This window comes from Onthophagus taurus, chromosome 10 (assembly GCF_036711975.1).
Source record: "Onthophagus taurus isolate NC chromosome 10, IU_Otau_3.0, whole genome shotgun sequence".
In the NCBI taxonomy this organism is placed as follows: Eukaryota; Metazoa; Arthropoda; class Insecta; order Coleoptera; family Scarabaeidae; genus Onthophagus; species Onthophagus taurus.
The window spans coordinates 662,235-689,164 of NC_091975.1; the positions used below are offsets into that span (position 1 = coordinate 662,235).

Genomic DNA, 26,930 nt, shown 5'->3' on the forward strand with positions numbered 1-26,930 from the left:
TCATTAGGTTGCATAATAAAAATATGGAGAAAAGAAATGTTGAGTTAAAACCAACATTTTTATTTAATCTATAAGTGTCCAAAAAGGTAAAATTTTAAGAATTCGTGGAAGCTTTGTTTATGGAAACAAAGGAATGAGATTAATCTTAAATTAAAGCTTAAACATTACTCTTTAAAATGGTGTATAATAATCGTTACGTTGTATTATAAAAATATCGAGAAAAATAATGTTGAGTTAGAACCTACGTTTTTGCTTAATACATAAATGTCAAAAAAGGTAAAATTTTAAGAATTCGTGGAATCTTTGTTTATGGAAATAAAGAAACGAGTCATATCTCAAAATAAAGCTTAAAGATTTCTCGTTCAAATGATGTATAATAATCATTAGGTTGCATAATAAAAATATGGAGAAAAGAAATGTTGAGTTAAAACCAACATTTTTATTTAATCTATAAGTGTCCAAAAAGGTAAAATTTTAAGAATTCGTGGAAGCTTTGTTTATGGAAACAAAGGAATGAGATTAATCTTAAATTAAAGCTTAAACATTACTCTTTAAAATGGTGTATAATAATCGTTACGTTGTATTATAAAAATATCGAGAAAAATAATGTTGAGTTAGAACCTACGTTTTTGCTTAATACATAAATGTCAAAAAAGGTAAAATTTTAAGAATTCGTGGAATCTTTGTTTATGGAAATAAAGAAACGAGTCATATCTCAAAATAAAGCTTAAAGATTTCTCGTCAAAATGATGTATAATAATCATTGGGATGCATAATAAAAATATGGAGAAAAGAAATGAATGAGTTAAAACCAACATTTTTATTTAATCTATAAGTGTCCAAAAAGGTAAAATTTTAAGAATTCGTGGAAGCTTTGTTTATGGAAACAAAGGAATGAGATTAATCTTAAATTAAAGCTTAAAGATTACTCTTTAAAATGGTGTATAATAATCGTTAGGTTGTATTATAAAAATATCGAGAAAAATAATGTTGAGTTAGAACCTACGTTTTTGCTTAATACATAAATGTCAAAAAAGGTAAAATTTTAAGAATTCGTGGAATCTTTGTTTATGGAAATAAAGAAACGAGTCATATCTCAAAATAAAGCTTAAAGATTTCTCGTTCAAATGATGTATAATAATCATTAGGTTGCATAATAAAAATATGGAGAAAAGAAATGTTGAGTTAAAACCAACATTTTTATTTAATCTATAAGTGTTCAAAAAGATAAAATTTTAAGAATTCGTGGAAGCTTTGTTTATGGAAACAAAGGAATGAGATTAATCTTAAATTAAAGCTTAAAGATTACTCTTTAAAATGGTGTATAATAATCGTTACGTTGTATTATAAAAATATCGAGAAAAATAATGTTGAGTTAGAACCTACGTTTTTGCTTAATACATAAATGTCAAAAAAGGTAAAATTTTAAGAATTCGTGGAATCTTTGTTTATGGAAATAAAGAAACGAGTCATATCTCAAAATAAAGCTTAAAGATTTCTCATCAAAATGATGTATAATAATCATTGGGTTGCATAATAAAAATACGGAGAAAAGAAATGTTGAGTTAAAACCAACATTTTTATTTAATCTATAAGTGTCCAAAAAGGTAAAATTTTAAGAATTCGTGGAAGCTTTGTTTATAGAAACAAAGGAATGAGATTAATCTTAAATTAAAGCTTAAAGATTACTCTTTAAAATGGTGTATAATAATCGTTACGTTGTATTATAAAAATATCGAGAAAAATAATGTTGAGTTAGAACCTACGTTTTTGCTTAATATATAAATGTCAAAAAAGGTAACATTTTAAGAATTCGTGGAATCTTTGTTTATGGAAATAAAGAAACGAGTCATATCTCAAAATAAAGCTTAAAGATTTCTCGTCAAAATGATGTATAATTCTCATTGGGTTGCATAATAAAAATATGGAGAAAAGAAATGAATGAGTTAAAACCAACATTTTTATTTAATCTATAAGTGTCCAAAAAGGTAAAATTTTAAGAATTCGTGGAAGCTTTGTTTATGGAAACAAAGGAATGAGATTAATCTTAAATTAAAGCTTAAAGATTACTCTTTAAAATGGTGTATAATAATCGTTACGTAGTATTATAAAAATATCGAGAAAAATAATGTTGAGTTAGAACCTACGTTTTTGCTTAATACATAAATGTCAAAAAAAGGTAAAATTTTAAGAATTCGTGGAATCTTTGTTTATGGAAATAAAGAAACGAGTCATATCTCAAAATAAAGCTTAAAGATTTCTCGTCAAAATGATGTATAATAATCATTGGGTTGCATAATAAAAATATGGAGAAAAGAAATGTTGAGTTAAAACCAACATTTTTATTTAATCTATAAGTGTCCAAAAAGGTAAAATTTTAAGAATTCGTGGAAGCTTTGTTTATGGAAACAAAGGAATGAGATGAATCTTAAATTAAAGCTTAAAGATTACTCTTTAAAATGGTGTATAATAATCGTTAGGTTGTATTATAAAAATATCTTTATTAAGGAAGTTCAGCTTAACTATCTGCCTTGAACACGATTACCATATACTTGATTTTTAAACCTTGATATTTCACGTAACGTTTTTGATAATAAATTGAACTTTAATGCTTTCATTAATTCTTTTCATAGAGTTTATTTTATTATGTTTCATTCATTGTTTAAAAAAAACGCAAAATCTCTTTTAATTAAATCTAGATAAATTTTATGAATAATTTCATGATTATATTTACAAAAATAACACCATTAATGACGTCAACGAATACAACGACAATAGCTTTTTCATAAAATTCACATAATTACTTCGCATTTTCACGGTCACGTCACTTTTTGTGTTGTTGTTTTTATGCTCAGTTTCACAATCACATATAAAGTTCCACTATGTAATTATGTTATACACTTTAAAAATAAGCAATTACTGATTTTAAAAGTAAAAGAAATGATGACTTTTATAATAATAATATTTCAAGTTATCGCGTTGATCTAATTTCATAAAGTGTTATAACATTTTGACTCGTAGGAGTTAACGTTGTCCCTTTCCTTCCGTAATTCGGGTTGAATTACAACATAACTTTTAACCTGCTCTAGTAAAATAATTATGGTTCTACCGATAAGACAAAACGTAAAATCATTAAAAAGCACAATCTCTAGAAAGTTACAAATTAAAACACTAGGATTAACTCAGATTTAAGGTAACAGCTCCCTAAATACCTGAAAAAGCACAGCAGCAGTTATTGTAACTTATTTATTGTAACCGAAGGGGGCTCATAATAAGAGTTATATTAAGAATAAAATGGAATCATTTTAAAGAGTAATCTTTAAGCTTTAATCTAAGATGAGACTCGTTTCTTTATTTCTATAAACGAAGATTCCACAAATTCTTAAAATTTTACCTTTTTTGATATTTATAGATTAAACAAAAATGTTGGTTCTATCACATTATATTGCGGAAATGAAATTGTGTAACCGCAAGTGGTATATTATGCTGCAATTCATCCATATCTTAGAATACCTCTCGATGAATGTTTTAGAAATATTGTTAATCTATGACTGTCATAAGAAAATTGAGTGTATCCCACTCCAGCTAATATTTCATTGATTTGTCGACAAGAGAAGATTGTTTTTATGAATTCATGAAGACTGGTTTCTTCATGACCGTTTACCTTCATGAATACCAACAGGTTTTTAGTATCTCGCTCGATTCGTTCGGTTTAACAACAAAATGTCTTTATTATTAACATGTTTATTTTTAATATATACAACATTTACAATTGGTAAGTATTTTATCTTTAATTTTCATCTTAAATATCTATTTTTTTTAGTTTTAGGATTAGGTCAACAACATAACCTTCCAGTTAACTCTAGCTGTTTATTATCTAACGGCGATATCGGGGTATGCAAAAGAGTCGATTTATGTGCGTCAGCAAAACGAGTGATATTAAATCATAAACGACCGATTGTGTGTAGTTTCGAAGAAATCTCCCCTTTTATACCGATCGTTTGTTGTGTACCAGAAAACGATTTACCTTTCCATTCTGCTCTTGCTTCATTTACATTTAATACTACAACTACAACTCCAAGTTTAAGTGAATCAAATACAAGTTCAGAAAATAATACTCAAACAAGAAGCCAAACTAGTGATGCAACCATTCGTATTGGTGGAGAAAAAAGTGTTAAAAATAATTTATTAAAAATTTTTTAACTTAATAATTTAAAAATTTATTTCAGAATGCAAAGAATATAACGATTTTGACTACAAATATCCCACTAATTTACCAGTAACATCAACGACACAAGTACCGTATCAAGAAGTTCTAATTAACCCTCATAAATTTATAACCGGGGGAATTGACGCATTACCTTTAGAATTTCCTCATGTTGCTTTGTTGGGTTATGGTGACCCAAATGATATTCATTGGCTATCCGGGGGTGGCTTAATAAGCGAAAACTTTATTTTAACAGCAGCACATTGTTTATCAGCCGATTTATAGTAACACTTTCTTATTAAAACAGTTTTATTATTAATCCAATTTTTTTAAGTGGCCCAGTTAAATACGTTCGTTTAGGTGATTTAGATATCCGCTCAAACGACGATGACGCATTTCCTGTAGAATACGAAGTTGCAGAAACGTATGAATATCCTGAATATCGCCCGGATAGTAAATACCACGATATAGGGCTGATTCGATTAAAAAAGAACGTTGAATTTAGTACTTATATAAAACCGGCTTGTATTTATGTTCCAAAAGAATTGCCGAAGAATGAATCCTTTGTTGCGGCGGGATGGGGGAGGGTTTATTTCGGTGGAACTCATCCCAATAATTTACAAAAAGTTGAATTAAACATTACGGATTTTCAAACATGTTCTCAAACATACACTAAGGGAATTGATGGATTGGAAGACGGGGTAAATGTGGATACACAAATTTGTGCTGAAGGAGCTGATGAAGGCGGAGATACTTGTCAAGTACGATTTTTTAATATTATCTACTATAACATGAATATTAAATTATTATTTTTATGATAGGGTGATTCGGGGACACCTTTACAATTTTTTGATCCAGAGTTGTATCAAATCGTGGGGATTACTTCGTTTGGGATAAATTGTGGTGTTGCACCAGCAATTTATACAAGAGTGTCATATTATATTAATTGGATTGAAGGAATTGTATGGCCTTAAATGTTATTGTAACAATATGATATTTTTTCAATAAAGAAAATCTTAATTATTTACAAAACCAACTGGCTTGCTAGATATGTTCAGGTGTAACTTCGGAGGTGATGACTTGGTTCCATGTCAGTCTCCAGGTCCGTTGGATAGAATCATTGTGGATTTGGATTTGTCCATTCTTCAATATTTTTCTCAAATCTTCTCAGCTTAGGTGATGGAATGGCTGAATGCAAGAAGCCAGTGTATGGGAGTACTTTTTATATAACCGGTGATTCGCATGGTGGTGTTTATTTGGACTTCCCACCTGTCACTGAGTATGTTATTGAGCAGTAAGTGTCTTACAAGGAAATTAAATAGCAGTCCTTTCCTCCATATGGTGTTGTAGGCTTCTTCTAGTTCTAAAAGCCAGCCTCGATATAAGTTGTAAAGTAGAGCCCTCATCCATACAGTTGCGACCCCGCTTGAAGCTTACTAATTGGACGGGAATTTTCTTAGGGCAAGTTCTTAGTAGGCAGGTGGCTAGCTTATCCAGCTTTAGGATGGAGATTATCTTTGTCTTCTTAAATTCCTTTGGTATAAGGCCGATTTCTTGGCTGCACTTCACTAGGAATTCGTTATGAATACCGTCGAAGCCCGGTTTTTATCTGTTGGAGTGCGTTGAAGACTTCATCATGTATGAAGGGTTGCTACTGTAGTTGTAGAACTGTTAGAAAGGCATATTGAACAGGTTCTTTATCTTCCAATTTTAATTTCATCAACCACTACACCATCTTCTCCTGGAAATTTGTTTTTCTTAGTCTTCATATCTGGCAGTGTTCCCAACCTTGGCTAACAATGCCATTTTTAGAACAAGTTTTCTGGTTTATATCTCTCTTCTTCTTTATGTATGTAGGAAAGCGGAGGGTATGCTACGCACACAGCACCTAGGCCCCAACGGGCCCCTTGTACATCCTCCTACACTGTCTCCGGCTACATCAACCAGCCTAAGGAATTTCCGAAGGCTAGGATACAGCTCAGAGGTGTGTTCCTGATGCCATCTGTGGTCGGCCATTCCTCTCCGAAGTCTCTCATTCTGAGGTCTTGCAGAGTGGGGCATTCACACAAGATGTGTCGGACCGTCTCCTCGCCCTCTTTACAGAGGCGACAGAGAGGACTAATAGTAAGCTTAAGGTTATAAAGATGCTTGTTTACCTTACAGTGACCCGTGACGAGTCCCGTTACAGTTCGTAAAGCCTTACGAAAGACAAGGCTGCCTCTGCTGAAGGATAATGTAATACTTCCTTAGACAGATGGCAACCCTTAACCCTATCCCACCAGTTCATGAACTTTTTGTGGGTAAAATCTTTAATTATCTCAATCTGAGTTGATAAGGACGGAGCGATTATCGGTTCAGGCGAACATGGCGCTCGTTTGGCAGCCCTTTTGGCAACCCTATCAGCGTGCTTGTTACCTGAACAAGTCGAGTGTCCTTTTATCCATTGAAGTATGACACAGTTATGCACTGCGGCCTTCTCCAATGTCAGATGACAACCCATAACAAGTCCTGAGGTAATTGTTATTCTACTCAGGGCTAAAATAGCTTGTCTACTGTCAGTATAAATTGTAAAAGTCTTACCTACCAAGTTGGATCTGACAATAACGTCAGCGGCAAGTTGTATGGCGATTAACTCCGCCTGTATGACGGTGGTACTTATACCTAAAGGTTCAGATACGAGGAGTCGAGAAGACTCCGGCTCCAGCTCCTTCCCGTCTCTTTGAACCATCAGTGTAGATTTTAAGGCTGTTTTTTACCTCTACTTCTGTGGAGCTTGGGTGGGTGAGATATTTCTTCGTAAAAATGTGTTGTAGGGGTGTAAAGTCCGTTACACACTCCAGAATGATGGACTTTCTTGAATATTTAAACGACTTTATGGCTTTTGGTACGGGAATTTTATTTTTGCCAATTTTAAAGCAGAATCTTGTACATCTTGTATATGACAAAATCGTAAACAACAACAACAACTTTTTTATATCACTATGCTTACAACATATAAATTATTAACAGGTAAAGTGATCTAAATACTTATTATAAAATAAACGTTGATCAAAATAATTATCAACTAAATTATTCTAACACCCTCCCTCAACGTTTATAATGAATATTCTAATTAAATTAAACCTAAACCTTTCCTAAACTTCCTAAGTTTTATTTTATCTAACGGTTTAGTCAGTATATCAGCTATCATATCTTCAGTAGGTAAATATTTTATATTTATTTTATTTTTATTTACTAAATCCCTTATATAATGGTATTTCGTATCTATGTGCTTAGTTCTTTTCTTTAACTGGTCATTTTTGGTAAGTTTTATGCAACTTTGATTATCCTCGAAGATTATCGGTGTTACATTAATGCCTATTTCTGATAATAATCTCGTGTACCATTCAAGCTCTGTAGTTAATTCAGTTAGCGCAACATATTCCGCCTCAGTAGACGATAAGCTTACGCATTTTTGTTTTGTGCTGCTCCAAGTCATTAAATTGCCATTTAAGAATACACAATATCCACTATTTGATTTCCTATCAATTAAATTCGATCCCCAATCTGCATCCACATATGCAATTAGGTGATCCGTTGATTGATCTGGGCTTGATTTTATTTGTAATTTTAAATCAATGGTATTTTTCAAATATCTAAATACTCGTTGCACTTCTATCCAATCCCTTTTCATTGGATTCGTCACTTTCTGTGCTAAAATAGATACTGAAGCAGAAATATCTGGTCGAGTATTATTTGCAATATACAGTAAAGCTCCAATTGCACTTCTGTACTGTTTTTCGTCAAATTTTTCGCTTCCGGTTAAATCATCTTTTCTATATCCTGTGTTCATTGGTATATCACTATTCTTAGCGTCTTCTAAGCCAAATTCTTTTAATTTTCTTGATATATATGTTCTTTGATGTAGTTCAAAATGCTGACCATCTCTTTCTATTTGAACACCTAAAAATTCTGTAATTTCTCCCAACAATTTAATTTTGAAATAATTATTTAGTGCTCGCTCCATATTATCAAAAGTTTTATCAAATTTTGCTACACAACATATATCATCTACATAGATAGCTAAGTATAACATATCTTCATTAACTTCTTTAAAATATAAACAATGATCATTTTCGCTTTGTTTAAAATTATTTTCAATCAAAATTTTCTGTAATTTTTTAAACCATTCGTTAGCACCTTGTTTTAATCCGTACAAATTTTTTAACAATTTGCAAACTTTAGTTGTATTTAAACCAAGTGGTGGTTTTAAATATACTTCGTGTTTTAAGTCTCCATTTAAATATGCTGTTTCAACGTCATAATGTCTTACCTGTAAACTCTTTTTACTAGCTAATTCAAGAAGCGTTTTTACAGTAATTGATCTAGTTACGGGTGCAAATACTTCATCATAATCAATTCCGTATTTTTGTGAACAACCTTGTGCTACTAATCGTGCTCTGAAACGTTCTTTAACTCCACTTTCGTTAGTTTTACGTTTATACACCCATTTTGTACCAATAGCTGTTTTTCCTTTTGGCAATTCCATTAAAATCCATGTGTTATTTTTCTGAAAAGCTGCCAATTCCTCATTCATAGCCTGTACCCATTTATCTTTATCCTTTGAATTTATCGCTTCTTCGTAGGTTTTTGGATCATCTTCGAATATATTTTCTGCATACTTTACACTTTCAATAAATCTCTTAGGTGGAATACCTCTATTTTTCCTTGTTGGGTATCTATGCTCCTCTTCGGTTTGTTGTTTTTCTTCTTGTACCTCTTCATTCAAATTTTTTTGAATTCGAAATGGTTCTTGTAGATCTTCATTATTTTCCAGATTTATCATAATTATATTCTTTTCATTACAAGGTTTTTCAACGGTTATCTTAGGTTGATTACATTTTTCGTCGGCTAAAATTATATTTCTTATATTTCTCGTAATCTTTACCTTTCCGTTATTAACAAGTATTCTGTAACCCTTTGTGTTCTCTTCATATCCAATAAATATACCTTTTTCTCCTCTATCATCAAGTTTTCGTCTGTCTAAATGATCATTATAATAATAAACTGTACTTCCGAATGAAATCATATCATTATATGTTGGCATTTGATTATACCACTGTTCATACGGTGTTTCATATGTTTTTTCACCAAAATCTAACACAAATAGTTTACCTAACTTATTAAATTTCATTATTATATTATCCTTACATTTAACAAAACCTCCCTTTTCATTAAATATAACTTCTAACCCTTTACTTACTAGATTACTAACTGAAATTAAATTGCTATCTAAATTCGGTACATATAAAACATTGTTTAACTTTATAACCATATTACTACTATCATTAGCAATGCTTCTAATAACGCACGTACCTGTACCCCTGACATTTAACTTACGACCGTCTGCTACACTAACTACTGTGGCACCGTTTTTATTAATATGTTCTAATAATTCTGGATTGTTACACATGTGGGCCGTTGCTCCAGAATCTATGTACCACATTTGGTCGTCTCGCTGTCCTGTTATAGTGTTGGATTTATTGCAATGATGAATTATGGTATTTTCCTTCGCTATATAACTCAAATACTCTTCCTTTTCATTGTCTGAATTTTCTTTCTTGTCTTCTGCTATCTTGGCTTTGTGTTTCTTCAACCAAGTTATATACTTTCGACATTCTTTCTTCATGTGTCCTTTTTTCTTGCAAAAGAAACATTCAATATTTTTCTTCTCTATACCTCTAGAATACTGCAGTGTCTTCATGGCCTTTGAAGCTTCGTCGAAGTCCCGATTTTTTCGTTTTTCATACTCCTCCAGAAGTCTTTGTTTCACAAATTCCGCTGTCAACGTGTCCGTTCTGTTTTCTAATGCAATTATAAGATGATCATAACTAGCTGGCAAACTTTGTAAATAAAATATAACAATCATTTCTTCAGGAAAAATATGTCCAGCAGTTGTTAATTGCTCCAATAGTTCCTCCATTTCCCTTATGTGAATTTCCATGTCACCACCTTCTGAGAGTTCCCTTTTGCATAACTTTTTGAGTAGTCTGGTTGTCACTCCTAATGTAGACTTTTCATGGAAGTTTTTTAATGACAACCACATTTCTTTCGCCGTTGTTTTCCCTTTTATAAGCTTCAGTTGGGTATCATCCACTAATAATCCAATTGTTGCTCGAGCCTTTTTATCTGTAAGGTCCCACATATCTTCTTTTGGAGTTGGACTTGCCAAAGATTTTCCCGAATTAACAACATCTCAACTCGAAATTTCCATGTCTGATAATTGTTGTTAGATAATAGCTTTATTTGACCCATATGCTTTCCGCTTTCCATCTTGAAATCTTTCTGTTATATCTCCTTATTATATATTATACTATATAAATATTTCAATCTTTATAACCCGCGATCTGGGCCCATAACCTGATGGACTTTCTTGAATATTTAAACGACTTTATGGCTTTTGGTACGGGAATTTTATTTTTGCCAATTTTAAAGCAGAATCTTGTACATCTTGTATATGACAAAATCGTAAACAACAACAACAACTTTTTTATATCACTATGCTTACAACATATAAATTATTAACAGGTAAAGTGATCTAAATACTTATTATAAAATAAACGTTGATCAAAATAATTATCAACTAAATTATTCTAACACAGAATTGGTGAGTAATCCACCATTTCATTCCAGAGATTGGCATTTTTACTATTTCTCTCACCCATTAGAATTCCTGCTGCTCGCAGTCGAGTCATGGTCACCAATGCCACCTCTTGGATGAACAAATGAAGTGGCGTTAGGTTTAACATGTTTTCCATGGCTGCAGTGGGGGTAGTCCGCAGCGCACCTGTAACGTACAAACACGCAAGTCTCTGTACTTTATTAAGTGCAGTAGTGGATGTAGACTGTAGGGTCTTTGACCACCATAAGTAAGCATAGGTCGGATTACAGCCGTGTAAATCCAGAGGGCATTTCTGGGTGACAAACCCCATGTCTTACCTATAGCCCTCTCGCTTTTTTTACTCTATTATCTAGGTGGGCTCTCCATGCCATTTTATTGTCAAGTGTGATGCCCAGATATTCTTCTTTATATTACTTACTTTATGTAAACTTGCCCGTGACGTCCTTACCTATCTGGTTTTTCCAAAAAATTTTGGTTGCTTTTAGAGGTTAAACAAAGAATTCCATAATCTTATTATCATGAATTAAATGATTCTTTTAAGATCTTGGAAAATTTATGACTCATTTTTTTAATTAATTGTATTGATGAGCCTATTTCTCAATACAACTACCTAATTTTACATGAATTTTTAGGTCCGTTGAGAATGATCTAACGCAATTCTGAAAACTTGAAACTTGTTTTGGTGGTAAAACCCATCTTAGGAATTCAATAATCGTTTTCTCCTTGTTTTGAACTCCTTGATACATTGAAAACCGGCTGAGTTCGTTTAGTTCCTCAGCGCATTTGCACGTTACCACAACGAAATGTCTTCGTTCTTAACCTACATTTTATTCATCACGATTTTAATCCAGTTAAGTTTAAAAATAAACGGTACGTATTACTTTAATTAATACTTAATTATTTTTTTATCATACAAATAAACAAACGTATTATTTAAAATAAATCAAGGAATATTTTATCAAGGTAAACAACAAAGTTCATTTTAGGTCGGCATCTTAACCTTGAAGTGAATTCTTCGTGTATCTTATCCGATGGAGATGGAGAAGCAGGAGTGTGTAAAAGAGTCGATTTATGCGCATCGGCCAAAGAAATGTTGTTAAAGAAAGAGAAACCTAATTTGTGCAGTTTTGATAAGGATCTTCCGTTACTTCCGGTGGTTTGTTGCGTCCCTGGAGATGATTTACCATATGATCCTAGTTTCCTTTCGTTCTTTAAGCAACACAATTTTACAAAACCGAGTATTTTGTATAATTTTTTGAGTTCTCCAGCACAAATTAATCCCCCGCAAGAAAAAATAGATACTCCTTTAAGTAGCACATTAATTCGTGAGTCAAATGATAAAAAAAGTGTTCAAAGTAAGTGTCAATCTTAATTAAAACATTTTTCTTACCCCATTTTTTTTAATAGAATGTTTCGAATACAGTTCTTCAGCAATAACTACAACAACGACCACAACAACAACAATGAGACCTTTAAATGAAGAGGACGACGGTATTTCCCAAATCTTCGTCGTAGGGGGAGAAAATTCAAAAGCCAAAGAATTCCCTCATGTTGCTTTATTGGGGTATGGTGACCCCGATGATACCCAATGGCTTTGTGGGGGGGCTTTAATAAGCGAAAACTTCGTTTTAACAGCTGCGCATTGTTTATTATCCAGGGAATAGTCAGTAAAAATTTTTAACTCATTTATTATAAATAAATGTATTTCTTTTTTAGCGGCCCAGTTAATATCGTACGTTTAGGTGATTTAGACATCAAATCCAACGAAGACGACGCTTCCCCAAGACAATTCGGAATTGCGCAAACTTTTCGCCACCCCGAATACGAATCGGATAAGAAATACCACGATTTGGCTTTGTTACGATTAAATTCTTCGGTCGATTTTAATGTTTATATAAAACCGGCGTGTCTTCATACTGAAAAAGAGTTATTGAACGATCGATTTATCGTGGCTGGCTGGGGGAAAACTTCTTTCGGGGGGGATGATGCGAGCATCTTGCAAAAGGTTAATTTAACGATTTCGGATCATACAAGTTGTTCTAAAACGTATACTAAACGTGTTAATGGGTTAAATGATGGGTTAATTGAAGATATTCAAATTTGTGCTGAAGGAGCTGCTAAAGGGGGAGATACTTGTCAAGTAATTTTTTGTTAATGTTAATTAATTTGGTGTATTAATTTTTTTTCTTTGCAGGGTGATTCAGGGGCTCCTTTACAATATCGCGATAATCGCTTACATAAGATCGTTGGGATAACTTCTTTTGGAATTAATTGTGGATTAGTTCCTGGAGTTTATACAAGAGTATCGTATTACGTCCCGTGGATTGAAGGAATTGTATGGAATTAAAAAGACGACGATAAATAAGAAGCTTAATTAGATTATATTTAAATTAGATACACTTTTTTTATGTATTTATTTTTATAAAGTTTCAATCTGTGCTGATAGAATTTTAGTATTATTGATCCTACTATATGAAATATATTAGTTATTACATATTTTCATTCTCGTTGTCTTTTTAACCCCATACAATTCCTTCAATCCAGGGAACATAAGAAGACACTCTTGTATAAATTCCAGGAACTAATCCACAATTAATTCCAAAAGAAGTTATCCTGTATAAACGATTATCATTTCATTCAAGATATTGTAGCGGTGCTCCTGAATCGCCCTGCAAAGAAAAATCAATAAAATAAATTAAAACAAATTAATTAATAAAAATTTACTTGACAAGTATCTCGGCTCCTTCAGCACAAATTTGTATATCTTCAATTAACCCATTATTTAACCCATTAACCCGTCTAGTATACGTTTTAGAACACTTTGCATGATCTGAAATAGTTAAATTAACCTCTTGCAAAATACTCGCAGTATTTCCACCAAAAGAAGTTTGCCCCCAACCAGCCGCAATAAATTGATCGTTTAATAATTCTTTTTCTGTATAAAGACAAGCAGGTTTTATATAAATATTAAAATTAACCGACGAATTTAACCGTATCAAACCCACATCATGATACTTTTTATCGAACTCGTACTCAGGGTGTTGATAAGTTTCCGCAACACCGTATTGTCTTGGAAATGCGTCATCATCATCGGATTTGATGTGTAAATCACCTAAACGTACGATGTTTACTTATGTTTATTTATGTCTCAAATTGAAGATTAAAGCTTCTATTTTAAGATGTTGTGTGATATATAGGGTGTTTGATTAAAAATTTTTTTAGAAAAAGGCGTTTGAAAAAATGTTGTTTGAATTAGGTTAAGTTTGAAATTGTTAAAAAAGTAAGAATTTCAAAAAATTACCACGTCCACATTTTTAAGAGTTAGAAAACGATTTATGTCTCAAATTGAAGATTAAAGCTTCTATTCTAAGGTGGTGTATGATATGTAGGGTGTTTAACTAAAAAAATTTTTTTTAAAATGCGTTTGAAGAAATGTTGTTTGAATTAGGTTAAGTTTGAAATTGTTAAAAAAGTAAGAATTTCAAAAAATCACCACGTCCACATTTTTAAGAGTTAGAAAACGATTTATGTCTCAAATTGAAGATTAAAGCTTCTATTCTAAGGTGGTGTATGATATGTAGGGTGTTTAACTAAAAATTTTTTTTAAAAAATGCGTTTGAAGAAATGTTGTTTGAATTAGGTTAAGTTTGAAATTGTCAAAAATGTAAGAATTTCAAAAAATCACCACGTCCACATTTTTAAGAGTTAAGAAACGATTTATATCTCAAATTGAAGATTAAAGCTTCTATTTTAAGATGGTGTATGATATGTAGGGTGTTTGATTAAAAATTTTTTTAGAAAAAGGCGTTTGAAAAAATGTTGTTTGAATTAGGTTAAGTTTGAAATTGCCAAAAAAGTAAGAATTTCAAAAAATCACCACGTCCACATTTTTAAGAGTTAGAAAACGATTTATGTCTCAAATTGAAGATTAAAGCTTCTATTCTAAGATGGTGTATGATATGTAGGGTGTTTAACTAAAAAATTTTTTAGAAATAGGCATTTGAAGAAATGTTGTTTGAATTAGGTTAAGTTTGAAATTGTCAAAAAAGTAAAAATTTCAAAAAATCACCACGTCCACTTTTTTAATAGTTAGAAAACGATTTATATCTCAAATTGAAGATTAAAGCTTCTATTTTAAGATGGTGTATGATATGTAGGGTGTTTGATTAAAAATTTTTTTAGAAAAAGGCGTTTGAAGAAATGTTGTTTGAATTAGGTTAAGTTTGAAATTGCCAAAAAAGTAAGAATTTCAAAAAATCACCACGTCCACATTTTTAAGAGTTAGAAAACGATTTATGTCTCAAATTGAAGATTAAAGCTTCTATTCTAAGATGGTGTATGATATGTAGGGTGTTTAACTAAAAAATTTTTTAGAAAAAGGCATTTGAAGAAATGTTGTTTGAATTAGGTTAAGTTTGAAATTGCCAAAAAAGTAAGAATTTCAAAAAATCACCACGTCCACATTTTTAAGAGTTAGAAAACGATTTATGTCTCAAATTGAAGATTAAAGCTTCTATTCTAAGATGGTGTATGATATGTAGGGTGTTTAACTAAAAAATTTTTTAGAAATAGGCATTTGAAGAAATGTTGTTTGAATTAGGTTAAGTTTGAAATTGTCAAAAAAGTAAAAATTTCAAAAAATCACCACGTCCACTTTTTTAATAGTTAGAAAACGATTTATATCTCAAATTGAAGATTAAAGCTTCTATTTTAAGATGGTGTATGATATGTAGGGTGTTTGATTAAAAATTTTTTTAGAAAAAGGCGTTTGAAGAAATGTTGTTTGAATTAGGTTAAGTTTGAAATTGCCAAAAAAGTAAGAATTTCAAAAAATCACCACGTCCACATTTTTAAGAGTTAGAAAACGATTTATGTCTCAAATTGAAGATTAAAGCTTCTATTTTTAAGATGGTGTATGATATGTAGGGTGTTTGATTAAATTTTTTTTTAGAAAAAGGCGTTTGAAGAAATGTTGTTTGAATTAGGTTAAGTTTGAAATTGTCAAAAAAGTAAGAATTTCAAAAAATCACCACGTCCACATTTTTAATAGTTAGGAAACGATTTCTGTCTCAAATTGAAGATTAAAGCTTCTATTCTAAGATGGTGTATGATATGTAGGGTGTTTAACTAAAAAATTTTTTAGAAAAAGGCATTTGAAGAAATGTTGTTTGAATTAGGTTAAGTTTGAAATTGTCAAAAAAGTAAGAATTTCAAAAAATCACCACGTCCACATTTTTAAGAGTTAGAAAACGATTTATGTCTCAAATTGAAGATTAAAGCTTCTATTCTAAGGTGGTGTATGATATGTAGGGTGTTTAACTAAAAAATTTTTTTTAAAAATGCGTTTGAAGAAATGTTGTTTGAATTAGGTTAAGTTTGAAATTGTCAAAAAAGTAAGAATTTCAAAAAATCACCACGTCCACATTTTTAATAGTTAGGAAACGATTTATATCTCAAATTGAAGATTAAAGCTTCTATTTTAAGATGGTGTATGATATGTAGGGTGTTTGATTAAAAATTTTTTTAGAAAAAGGCGTTTGAAGAAATGTTGTTTGAATTAGGTTAAGTTTGAAATTGCCAAAAAAGTAAGAATTTCAAAAAATCACCACGTCCACATTTTTAAGAGTTAGAAAACGATTTATGTCTCAAATTGAAGATTAAAGCTTCTATTCTAAGATGGTGTATGATATGTAGGGTGTTTAACTAAAAAATTTTTTAGAAAAAGGCATTTGAAGAAATGTTGTTTGAATTAGGTTAAGTTTGAAATTGCCAAAAAAGTAAGAATTTCAAAAAATCACCACGTCCACATTTTTAAGAGTTAGAAAACGATTTATGTCTCAAATTGAAGATTAAAGCTTCTATTCTAAGATGGTGTATGATATGTAGGGTGTTTAACTAAAAAATTTTTTAGAAATAGGCATTTGAAGAAATGTTGTTTGAATTAGGTTAAGTTTGAAATTGTCAAAAAAGTAAAAATTTCAAAAAATCACCACGTCCACTTTTTTAATAGTTAGAAAACGATTTATATCTCAAATTGAAGATTAAAGCTTCTATTTTAAGATGGTGTATGATATGTAGGGTGTTTGATTAAAAATTTTTTTAGAAAAAGGCGTTTGAAGAAATGTTGTTTGAATTAGGTTAAGTTTGAAATTGCCAAAAAAGTAAGAATTTCAAAAAATCACCACGTCCACATTTTTAAGAGTTAGAAAACGATTTATGTCTCAAATTGAAGATTAAAGCTTCTATTTTTAAGATGGTGTATGATATGTAGGGTGTTTGATTAAATTTTTTTTTAGAAAAAGGCGTTTGAAGAAATGTTGTTTGAATTAGGTTAAGTTTGAAATTGTCAAAAAAGTAAGAATTTCAAAAAATCACCACGTCCACATTTTTAAGAGTTAGAAAACGATTTATGTCTCAAATTGAAGATTAAAGCTTCTATTCTAAGGTGGTGTATGATATGTAGGGTGTTTAACTAAAAAATTTTTTTAAAAAATGCGTTTGAAGAAATGTTGTTTGAATTAGGTTAAGTTTGAAATTGCCAAAAAAGTAAGAATTTCAAAAAATCACCACGTCCACATTTTTAAGAGTTAGAAAACGATTTATGTCTCAAATTGAAGATTAAAGCTTCTATTCTAAGATGGTGTATGATATGTAGGGTGTTTAACTAAAAAATTTTTTAGAAAAAGGCATTTGAAGAAATGTTGTTTGAATTAGGTTAAGTTTGAAATTGTCAAAAAAGTAAAAATTTCAAAAAATCACCACGTCCACTTTTTTAATAGTTAGAAAACGATTTATATCTCAAATTGAAGATTAAAGCTTCTATTTTAAGATGGTGTATGATATGTAGGGTGTTTGATTAAATTTTTTTTTAGAAAAAGGCGTTTGAAGAAATGTTGTTTGAATTAGGTTAAGTTTGAAATTGTCAAAAAAGTAAGAATTTCAAAAAATCACCACGTCCACATTTTTAATAGTAAGGAAACGATTTATGTCTCAAATTGAAGATTAAAGCTTCTATTTTAAGATGGTGTATGATATGTAGGGTGTTTGATTAAAATTTTTTTTTGAAAAAGTTGTTTAGACTCTGTTACAAATGGGAGTTAACTAGAAACAGAAAAATCCACAACGTTAGTAGTTTTTGGCGCAAAACGTGTTTGTGCAAGCGCGCGATCGTAGCGTGTTATACACCACTAGAAAGAGCAGGAAATTTTCGATAAGATAGATATGGTTCTATTGTTTTCTCCTGCTCATATAAGAAAGTTATCGACCCGAACAGGGTTTAAGAATGGCTAAAACGTGTGAATTTAGCAGTTTTTGGCCAAAAATGTACGTGTGCAAGCTCGCGATCGCCGCGTGTTATACATCACTAGAAAGAGCAGGAAATTTCCGATAAGATAGATATGGTTCTAGAGTTTTCTCCTGCTCATATAAAAAAGTTATCGACCCGAATAGGGTTTAAGAATGGCTAAAACGTGTGAATTTAGCAGTTTTTGGCCAAAAATGTACGTGTGCAAGCTCGTGATCGTCGCGTGTTATATACCACTAGAAAGAGCAGAAAATTTTCAATAAAATAGATATGTTGCTATAGTTTTCTCCTTATCAAATAAGAAAGTTGTTTAGAGGAAGAGTACTTAAGCGTTTCTGCGTGTAGGGATGGACATTAAGGGTGATTTAAGCATGACGCCGATAGATATTGACCCGGATTAAGATAGCTGAAGGAGTGCCTTTTCTGACTGTGATAACAGTTTTTTAAAATTCGGTTTCATAACAATTGCACAAAGCTTTGAAGTTTGGTAATTTTGAGCTGTTTTAAGTACAGCGCGGTGTTCTTCATTTTATATTTATCTTAATATCAACCTTATCGGCAGACGAAAACCCGGTTTTAGATAGAGAAAGATTCAAGCTTTCAAGTGGTGCATTTAGTTTTTCGCTATCCCTAATTATAAGGAAGATATCAGCTAAGAAAGTAAATAGAAAATTACGGGTAAAAATTTGTTGCTATCGTCGCACCGGTACTTAAATAAGGATTAAGAAAGATGTTAGTTACTATTCTGGTGATGATAAGCAATGCGCAGCTGTTAAAATAAAGTTTTCGCTTATTAAAGCCCCCCCACAGAGATATTGAGTATCATTTGAGTCACCATAGCCTAATAAGGCAACGTGAGGGAATTCTTTAGCTTGTGAGTTTTCACCGTTTACTACGAAAATTTGAGATGTAGCGGTTTCTTCGTCGGTTGAAGGAGTTAATGTGGTGGGGACTGTTGTTGTTGTCGTCGTGGTTGTTATTGTTGTAATTGGTGTTATAGGTGGATAAAGATATAATTTATTGCTGTATTCTCCACATTCTATGAAAAATAATAAAATTAACAATTATTACATTTAAAAAAAAATAACTTACTCTGAACACTTTTTTTATTTTTATTTTTTTCGTTGATTAATTTTTCGGTGAAAGGATTAATTCCCCCAGAAGAAGAACTTATCAAATCGGATTCTTTTAAATTATCGAAAACACTTTGATTAAAAACCGTTAACAAATTAGGATCAAATGGCAAATCATCTCCTAGCACACAACAAACAATCGGAATGAAAGGAAGATTTTTATCAAAACTACAAATATTAGGTTTCTTTTTCTTTAACAAAATTTCTTTGGCTGATGCACATAAATCCGCTCTTTTACACACTCCGAGATCACCATTAGCTAAGGAGCAAGGAGTATTAATTTCACGATCAAGCTGACCTAAAATCAATATAAATCAATGTTAATAAATAAATAGATTTACTCTTACTGCTCGTTTTAAGACTTAAATTAATTAAAAACAAAATAAATAAAATATGGGTCGACGGAGAAGACATTTCGTTGTTGAAACGAGTAAATAAGTTGGGGAACTAAATGTATACAGTTCACAACAAATTATTTCCACCCATTACTTCAAATCAAGGAGAAAACGTTTATTGAATTTCAAAGTTGGGTTTTACCTCGATATGCGTAGTTAAATTTGTGAAAATTGTATTAAAGCGTGCGGTTATGAGTCATAAGTTTCTTAATAAACAGATCATTAAAGAATGTTTAGAAAGTTCCTCATTAAGTCACACAAAGTTACCTAAATTTGGCAACTTATACACAATTAGTATCTGGGCTATGAAATGTAGTGAGTGTAATAATCCAATTATTAAATTGCTTTTTATATGTTTGAATTACCGTATTTCCTCGAATCTTATCCGCATCTTTCTTTGAGCAATTCGACAACACTAAAACGATGCGATGCTTGTTGTTAACCATAAATATATATTTTTTCTGTTGACTGATACTGATGCACCTAAAGAAACCTTGTTTACGACGAGTTTTTATTAGACTAGACTTTAAATTTACCAAGCCAGAAAAAATTGGAAAATAAATATAATTTTAAAAATAAATAGTAATCCCTAGCACGAATTCCGTTCATATACTGCCCTCGTAGTAGCTCGAACGTGCGGTGTGTGCTTAATTATACATATAATAGCGTAATTATAAAAAAAAGTAGCAAAAATCTAAAAGGTTCTTCTATACAGCAAAGTTTAAACAGATGTTATTAAGTTAGCGTTAAGAAAATCGAAAAGCTGGTACAATTTTTGCTGATAATGAGAGTAACATTGCGGCTGTTGTGGAAAGACCAGGTAGCTATTGCAGACTGAGGCATCGTGCAAAAAATTTACCGGGCCAAAGAAGAGACGATTTCATGAAAATGACGAGGCAGTTTTCTAGTTCTCTCAAGAAAAACGAAAGGAGAGACTAAAAAATTTTTTATACTAGCAAAGGTCGGACTGTGGGATTTATGCGCCGAATGATGTTTGTCTCAAATTGCAAATGTCAACGAAATGGTAGTATATCTGGATATGCCACCCAATTACACACTGGAAAGAGGAGATGTGTGGGAAATTTCTTTATAAACGAGTGGTTGCGAAAAATTGCGCATAACATTGATGCTAGTAGTAACAAGTGATAGGGAAAAATTGTTGTCATTAGTAATATTGAGAAAAAAACCATTCTGAAATCTGAAAGACTTCCCGAATGACGTCCTAGTTAGGGCACAACAAAAAGGATGGATAATGGACCAGGAGGATTATTAAATAAGGATACTAATTAATCATAGACTGATTACCCTTGGTTTAGACTTCTTGTCATAATAATAATACCTGGTGGAATAACATCCATACTACAACCTGTGTATGTATATGTATATCAACAAACTCGAGAATTAACAAAACCTGGAGCAATTAAAGGAGCTTCTGAACTTGTTCAGTGAGTGTAGGCGACATCCCTGAAAACAATATTATAACATCATTTAAGAAGTTTTGTATAATCCGAAGATGACGTAATATGGGAAGAAAATGATACATAAAAATGTAAATATCGTTCTAAAACCCTTAATAAAGTGTTACGACTGCGAATCTAATCCGCACCCGATTCTAATCCGCATTTGATTTTAGAGCACATAAAATTTGTAAAAAAGGTGCGGATTACATTCGAGAAAATACGGTATTTGATTTTTTTATTGAAAAAGCTCCGGTCCATTTGGAATATGAGCCAAAAAGGATACTACCAAAAAGTAGCCTACAAAGTCTGCATGAACTCCCTCTACGGGATATTCAGCTCAGTAGTATATTAATGCCGATTCTGGAGCGGAAGTGAATCCCCCAATCCCCCTGCTCCTGCGCATGCGCCGTAAAGTATACTGCGAATTTTTAAAAAAAGTACTATAACAGTAAGGGTTTTACTATCATTTTCTTAATATTATGTAATTTTTATTGTAAAAATGTCTATTAATACTTTTCAATATACTGGCTTGATTGGGGGGAATTAAATTGTTTTATTATTATTTCCGGAATATTCCTAAGTTCCTGCGAATTTCAAATTTCCCGGGCCGACATTGGAGCGTGACGTCACAAAGGGAGCAATTTCCAGTCCAACTTAAAAATATGATAGCGCCATCTATCGGTCATCAGGTAAATTTTAAGCTGCGCCATCTATCGCCCATCAGGCAAACCACCCCCTTTTTAGTTTAACTACACAACGCTAGATGGCACACATGAATTTTGAATTTCAAATTTCCCGCGCTTTGACGTCACTTCCGGCGCATGCGCAGGAGCAGGGGGATTGGGGGATTCACTTCCGCTCTAGAATCGGCATTAATATACTACTCAGCTTCAAGTCATGAATGAATTTGTGATGTAAGTGTTGCTACTAAATATTTCATTCTTCTTATTCCGGGATAAACTTTATTTAACCTATCTTTTCTTCTAAACTTAGCCTTTGTTATGTCTTCGGTTTTTAATACAACAACTTTTTTGTCATATATTTTGTTACATTCATAACTGGGAGAAGAGAAATCGTTCACTCTCTTTTCCTCTTCTTCTCTCTCCCCATCAGTTGCTTTTCAATCTATTAAGAATGTCAAGTTCATATCTTTTGTGAATTATTTATTCGTTCACAAAAAAATTTCATTTTCTAATTCATTTCATTATGAAGTTTCCACCTTTGCTCTCAACCTGTTGTGAATAAGTCTAATATAATTTAATACACTTTTCAAAAACATAAATATGTATAATGCGGTAAAAACCCAACATTGCATCTTATTAAACGTTTTCTCCTTGATTTGAACTAATAGGTGGATACGTCGTCTTGGTTAAAGTTAACGTTCATTCATTTAGTTTCCCAACGGATTTGTTGGTCCCCACAACGAAATGTCTTTGTTATCAACTTATATTTTATTCACCTCGATTTTAATACATTTAACTTCAAAAGCGAACGGTACGTACTAAATTATTTATTTATTTAAATTTAATTATTTAAAATACATTCAGGAATATTTTATCAAGGTAATCAAGAAAGTTCGTTGATTTTAGGTCAACACCGTAACCTTGAAGAGAATGATGCGTGTTCTTTAACCGATGGAGATGTGGGTGTGTGTAAAAGAGTCGATTTATGCGTATCGGCTAAACAATTGTTGTTAAATAGAAGAAAACCTAATTTATGCGGTTTTGATACAATTCTACGATTACTTCCGATTGTTTGTTGTGTTCCTGGAGAAGATTTACCTTTTGATCCTAACTTTTTGTCGTTCTACAAACATTATAATTTTACAAAACCTAATATTTTATATAATTTTAATGAAATGAATGTGTTAAGTTAGAATTAAAATTAAAATTAGAAGATAATGGATTACATAGTATACTAAGTTTTTTTAATAATACAGATTCTAACATTATTGATTTACTATGTTATATAAAAAAATTCAAGTTGTATTGGGTAAGAGCAATCACACAACAGTCAGTGCCATTCAAACAGGCAAAAAAATTCCTTCAGGTCTCTTCAATAATTAAATTCTGCGCAAAAAAAGGTCATATAACACTCACTGGCATATTCAAATGTCTCCAGAAATGTCTAAATAAGCCCAAAGATCTCAAAATGTGCCCAAAGTGTAACCAAATGTTTCCAGAAACGTGCAAATGTTCCCAAAGGTCTCAAAATATATCCCAAGTAGGTTGGGTTGGGTTGATTGATGGAAGACTCATGTAAGCGTTGTTCTGCTGATAGTGTGCTATAAATGCGCAAGAATCAAGCACTTACGCAATTTTAACCAAGTAGTGGAAGCATTTAGCCACTGGAAAAAATAATAGATAGAAAAATGTAACAGATACAAATTTCTGCACCTAATTCATCCAAGAGCGATGTCTCAGTCTGTTGGAACAATGAGCACGCAATTTTTTATTAACTTTTGCATATCTCAAAAAAAAATTTGATGAAGACATCATTAACATTATTAATAGTTCCTTTGAAAAGTCGACTTTGTTTGGTAATTGGAGCGGCCTCAAGATTGTAGTCAAATTAAATTACAGATTTCCGATAACGACGAACCCCCGGCATGGAAACGTGTGGTCGCAAAGTTGCCAGGTAATGACCCTCTCACCTCGTGGTGAATAAACAACCAGTACTCTATCCCCAAATTAATTCCGCAACCCGGAATTATACAACCGGCTATTTCGAACCCTTAAGAAATGAAAAATTACTCGCTGACAGGTAACTTGAACCACAAAATTCTTTCCTGTCCTTTTTTTATCATAACTATTAAACCCGTAACGGGCACGTGACAATTGCACCCAGATTTCACCGGCGTGTCACATTACCATATTGATGGGTATGCTAATCTCGTATTGAAGCATGCTGGTGACAGGCGTGTAATAAGGAACCGATTTAGGTGTGTAGCATTTGCATATTACGCCCTCTGATGGGAATTAGGTTCAAAAACAACCTCTTCTTACGTGGCGAGTGTTCAAGATTGATTATAAGTAACGCAAAAAAGTTTTAATAAAAATCGATAAACCGGCTACAGTCTGTCCTTGAGCTAGTGCACACAAACTGATGTATCTACACCCCTCATTGCGATTCACGCGTTTCACCCTCGCAACCGGGGAAAGCACCGAATGAGTCACCGTCCCTCCGGCTCTTTATTGGCTAAGGGTGGCCAGGGGTTGCTGGCAAACTGTACAAAGAACGAATCCAGTGTTGATTTGGTGTTGTGCTAGTGCAGTACTGTGGTCGTTTAGGTTTAGTTGGATTTAAAAAACGTTGTTATTGTTTATTTTTGAGAGAGAAGGCTGAGCCCACCGAATGTGTTCGTTGTATTAGGATTATCAATTAAATCATGATTTTACCACCGAAAATGGAACAAAACGGCGTTAACACACGCGATGTTGTCAAACTATTCGTCGGTCAGATTCCGCGTCATCTCGAAGAGGACGATCTTCGCCCGATGTTTGAGGAGTTTGGGAAGATCTACGAGTTCACGGTTCTAAAGGATAAGTACACGGGTATGCACAAAGGTAAGCACTACATCGATTTTTGCATCTTTTTTCATCTTGTTCGAGTTTTACGAACGTACTGAACTTGCACTCCTCATCCTCCGTCGCCTTTTTCGCTTGTAAAACGGCGCAACCCGAGGACCCGCTTACGTATATAAGTGATTTGCATAAATTATGCAAAACATCGTAACAGCTTGCAAGCTGTACGCCCCCGGCTCTTTGGATGCCTTTTTTTCCCGGATTTTTAATTAAACAACTATGTTGGATTACGAACGAAAACTTGGAAACTGAAACTTTGAACATCCAGATCAATTATGATGAAATCGAAAACGATAACTCTGGAGATACCATGGAACCTGACTCTATACAGGGTGTTTCGGTGACCCGGGGAACAAATGTAACTACATATACTAGAGTGAAAATGATGACGATTCATGTAAAAAAAAATTATAAAAGTCCTCAAAGTTAGGAAATTTTAACACATTTTTCTAAATATCTTAAACACTATTTATGGTAAAGCGTTGAAATTTGGTACAGTGTAAACTAATATCACGTAAAATCATTAGGCAATTTTTGAGTTGGATCGGTACGCGGGAACAGTGCTATACAGGTGTTCCTAAACTTTGTTTGCTCAGAACTTTTTTATTCTATCATAACCCTACATTTATTTTTGCAGTTTCTAATAGTAAATTTAGTTTAGAATCTTTTATCACTCTTAGAGAATATTGATAAAAACCACCGTTTTCGTATTAAATGCAAAAATTGTTCCCCGAGTCACCGAAACACCCTGTATATGTATAGAGTATTCAACCAACTCATAATACATGCCTATCTAGTGAAGATATGAAAAAATGTTATTAACAAAAATGATAGCAAATTTAGTTATAAACAATTATTATTTGAAACATTTTTTGATTCCAACGATAATTATTGTTATAACCTCAAAAATGTTGTTTTTATACCAGTATAGAGCGCCACCTGGTGGAGATATCAAAATGATTTATTAAAGAGATCGTTTTTAAATCAAATTTTAAATAAATATTGTAGGAAATACTTTTCGATTAAAGCAATGATACACCATAGATTATAGTTAATAATGTTCAAATGATCATAATGTACTTTTATACCTCTATATATGTCTATCTAATGAAGATACGAAAAAATGTTATTAACAAAAATGATAGCAAATTTAGTTATAAACAATTATTATTTGAAACATTTTTTGATTCCAACGATAATTATTGATATAACCTCAAAAATGTTGTTTTTATACCAGTATAGAGCGCCACCTGGTGGAGGTATCAAAATGATTTATTAAAGAGATCGTTTTTGAATCAAATTTTAAATAAATATTGTAGGAAATATTTTTCGATTAAAGCAATGATACACCATAGATTATAGTTAATAATGTTCAAATGATCATAATGTACTTTTATACCTCTATATATGTCTATCTAATGAAGATACGAAAAAATGTTATTAACAAAAATGATAGCAAATTTAGTTATAAACAATTATTATTTGAAAAATTTTTTGATTCCAACGATAATTATTGTTATAACCTCAAAAATGTTGTTTTTATACTAATATAGAGCGCCACATGGTGAAGATATCAAAATGATTTATTAAAGAGATCGTTTTTAAATCAAATTTTAAATAAATATTGTAGGAAATACTTTTCGATTAAAGCAATGATACACCATAGATTATAGTTAATAATGTTCAAATGATCATAATGTACTTTTATACCTCTATATATGTCTATCTAATGAAGATACGAAAAAATGTTATTAACAAAAATGATAGCAAATTTAGTTATAAACAATTATTATTTGAAACATTTTTTGATTCCAACGATAATTATTGATATAACCTCAAAAATGTTGTTTTTATACCAGTATAGAGCGCCACCTGGTGGAGGTATCAAAATGATTTATTAAAGAGATCGTTTTTGAATCAAATTTTAAATAAATATTGTAGGAAATATTTTTCGATTAAAGCAATGATACACCATAGATTATAGTTAATAATGTTCAAATGATCATAATGTACTTTTATACCTCTATATATGTCTATCTAATGAAGATACGAAAAAATGTTATTAACAAAAATGATAGCAAATTTAGTTATAAACAATTATTATTTGAAAAATTTTTTGATTCCAACGATAATTATTGTTATAACCTCAAAAATGTTGTTTTTATACCAGTATACAGCGCCACCTGG

At 31.8% G+C, this 26,930-nt stretch overlaps 4 protein-coding genes and 1 long non-coding RNA gene across 15 annotated transcripts in view; 4 read left to right on the plus strand and 1 right to left on the minus strand.

Moving 5' to 3' along the window:
* The first annotated feature begins 3,631 nt into the window (after nt 1-3,631).
* LOC111417983 (venom protease-like) lies at nt 3,632-5,243 on the plus strand. Its single transcript, XM_071199435.1, has 5 exons — nt 3,632-3,775; nt 3,824-4,171; nt 4,230-4,491; nt 4,542-4,968; nt 5,029-5,243. Exons 1-5 carry the CDS (start codon nt 3,724-3,726, stop codon nt 5,179-5,181), a joined length of 1,242 nt encoding a protein of 413 aa, XP_071055536.1. The 5' UTR covers nt 3,632-3,723; the 3' UTR covers nt 5,182-5,243.
* Nucleotides 5,244-11,628: 6,385 nt separating this feature from the next.
* LOC111417981 (venom protease-like) lies at nt 11,629-13,364 on the plus strand. The gene is made up of 5 exons (XM_023050421.2): nt 11,629-11,738; nt 11,855-12,223; nt 12,276-12,531; nt 12,585-13,008; nt 13,063-13,364. The coding sequence occupies exons 1-5, from the start codon at nt 11,672-11,674 to the stop codon at nt 13,213-13,215; spliced, it is 1,269 nt and encodes a 422-aa protein (XP_022906189.2). The 5' UTR covers nt 11,629-11,671; the 3' UTR covers nt 13,216-13,364.
* Nucleotides 13,365-13,387: 23 nt separating this feature from the next.
* LOC111417987 (proclotting enzyme-like) lies at nt 13,388-19,863 on the minus strand. Its single transcript, XM_071199352.1, has 6 exons — nt 19,652-19,863; nt 19,264-19,602; nt 18,913-19,210; nt 18,848-18,863; nt 13,593-13,999; nt 13,388-13,537 (listed from the first exon to the last, which is right to left on the minus strand). Exons 1-6 carry the CDS (start codon nt 19,716-19,718, stop codon nt 13,477-13,479), a joined length of 1,188 nt encoding a protein of 395 aa, XP_071055453.1. The 5' UTR covers nt 19,719-19,863; the 3' UTR covers nt 13,388-13,476.
* Nucleotides 19,864-22,047: 2,184 nt separating this feature from the next.
* Nucleotides 22,048-23,074, plus strand: LOC111417989 (uncharacterized). Its single transcript, XR_011641585.1, has 2 exons — nt 22,048-22,653; nt 22,749-23,074. It is a non-coding gene; the product is annotated as an uncharacterized lncRNA (long non-coding RNA).
* A 487-nt stretch (nt 23,075-23,561) lies between these two features.
* The window catches only part of LOC111415491 (bruno 3), a 318,531-nt gene continuing 315,162 nt past the window's right edge, over nt 23,562-26,930 (plus strand). For 4 of the 11 annotated variants that reach the window (XM_071199540.1, XM_071199543.1, XM_071199542.1 and 1 more), the window contains exon 1: nt 23,563-24,725. In XM_071199540.1, coding sequence (XP_071055641.1) covers nt 24,548-24,725 — 178 coding nt within the window. In that variant the 5' untranslated portion in view covers nt 23,563-24,547. Of the gene's footprint in view, nt 24,726-26,930 lie in introns of all 11 variants that reach the window. The other 7 variants (XM_071199547.1, XM_071199544.1, XM_071199548.1 and 4 more) reach the window with 5 other exon arrangements.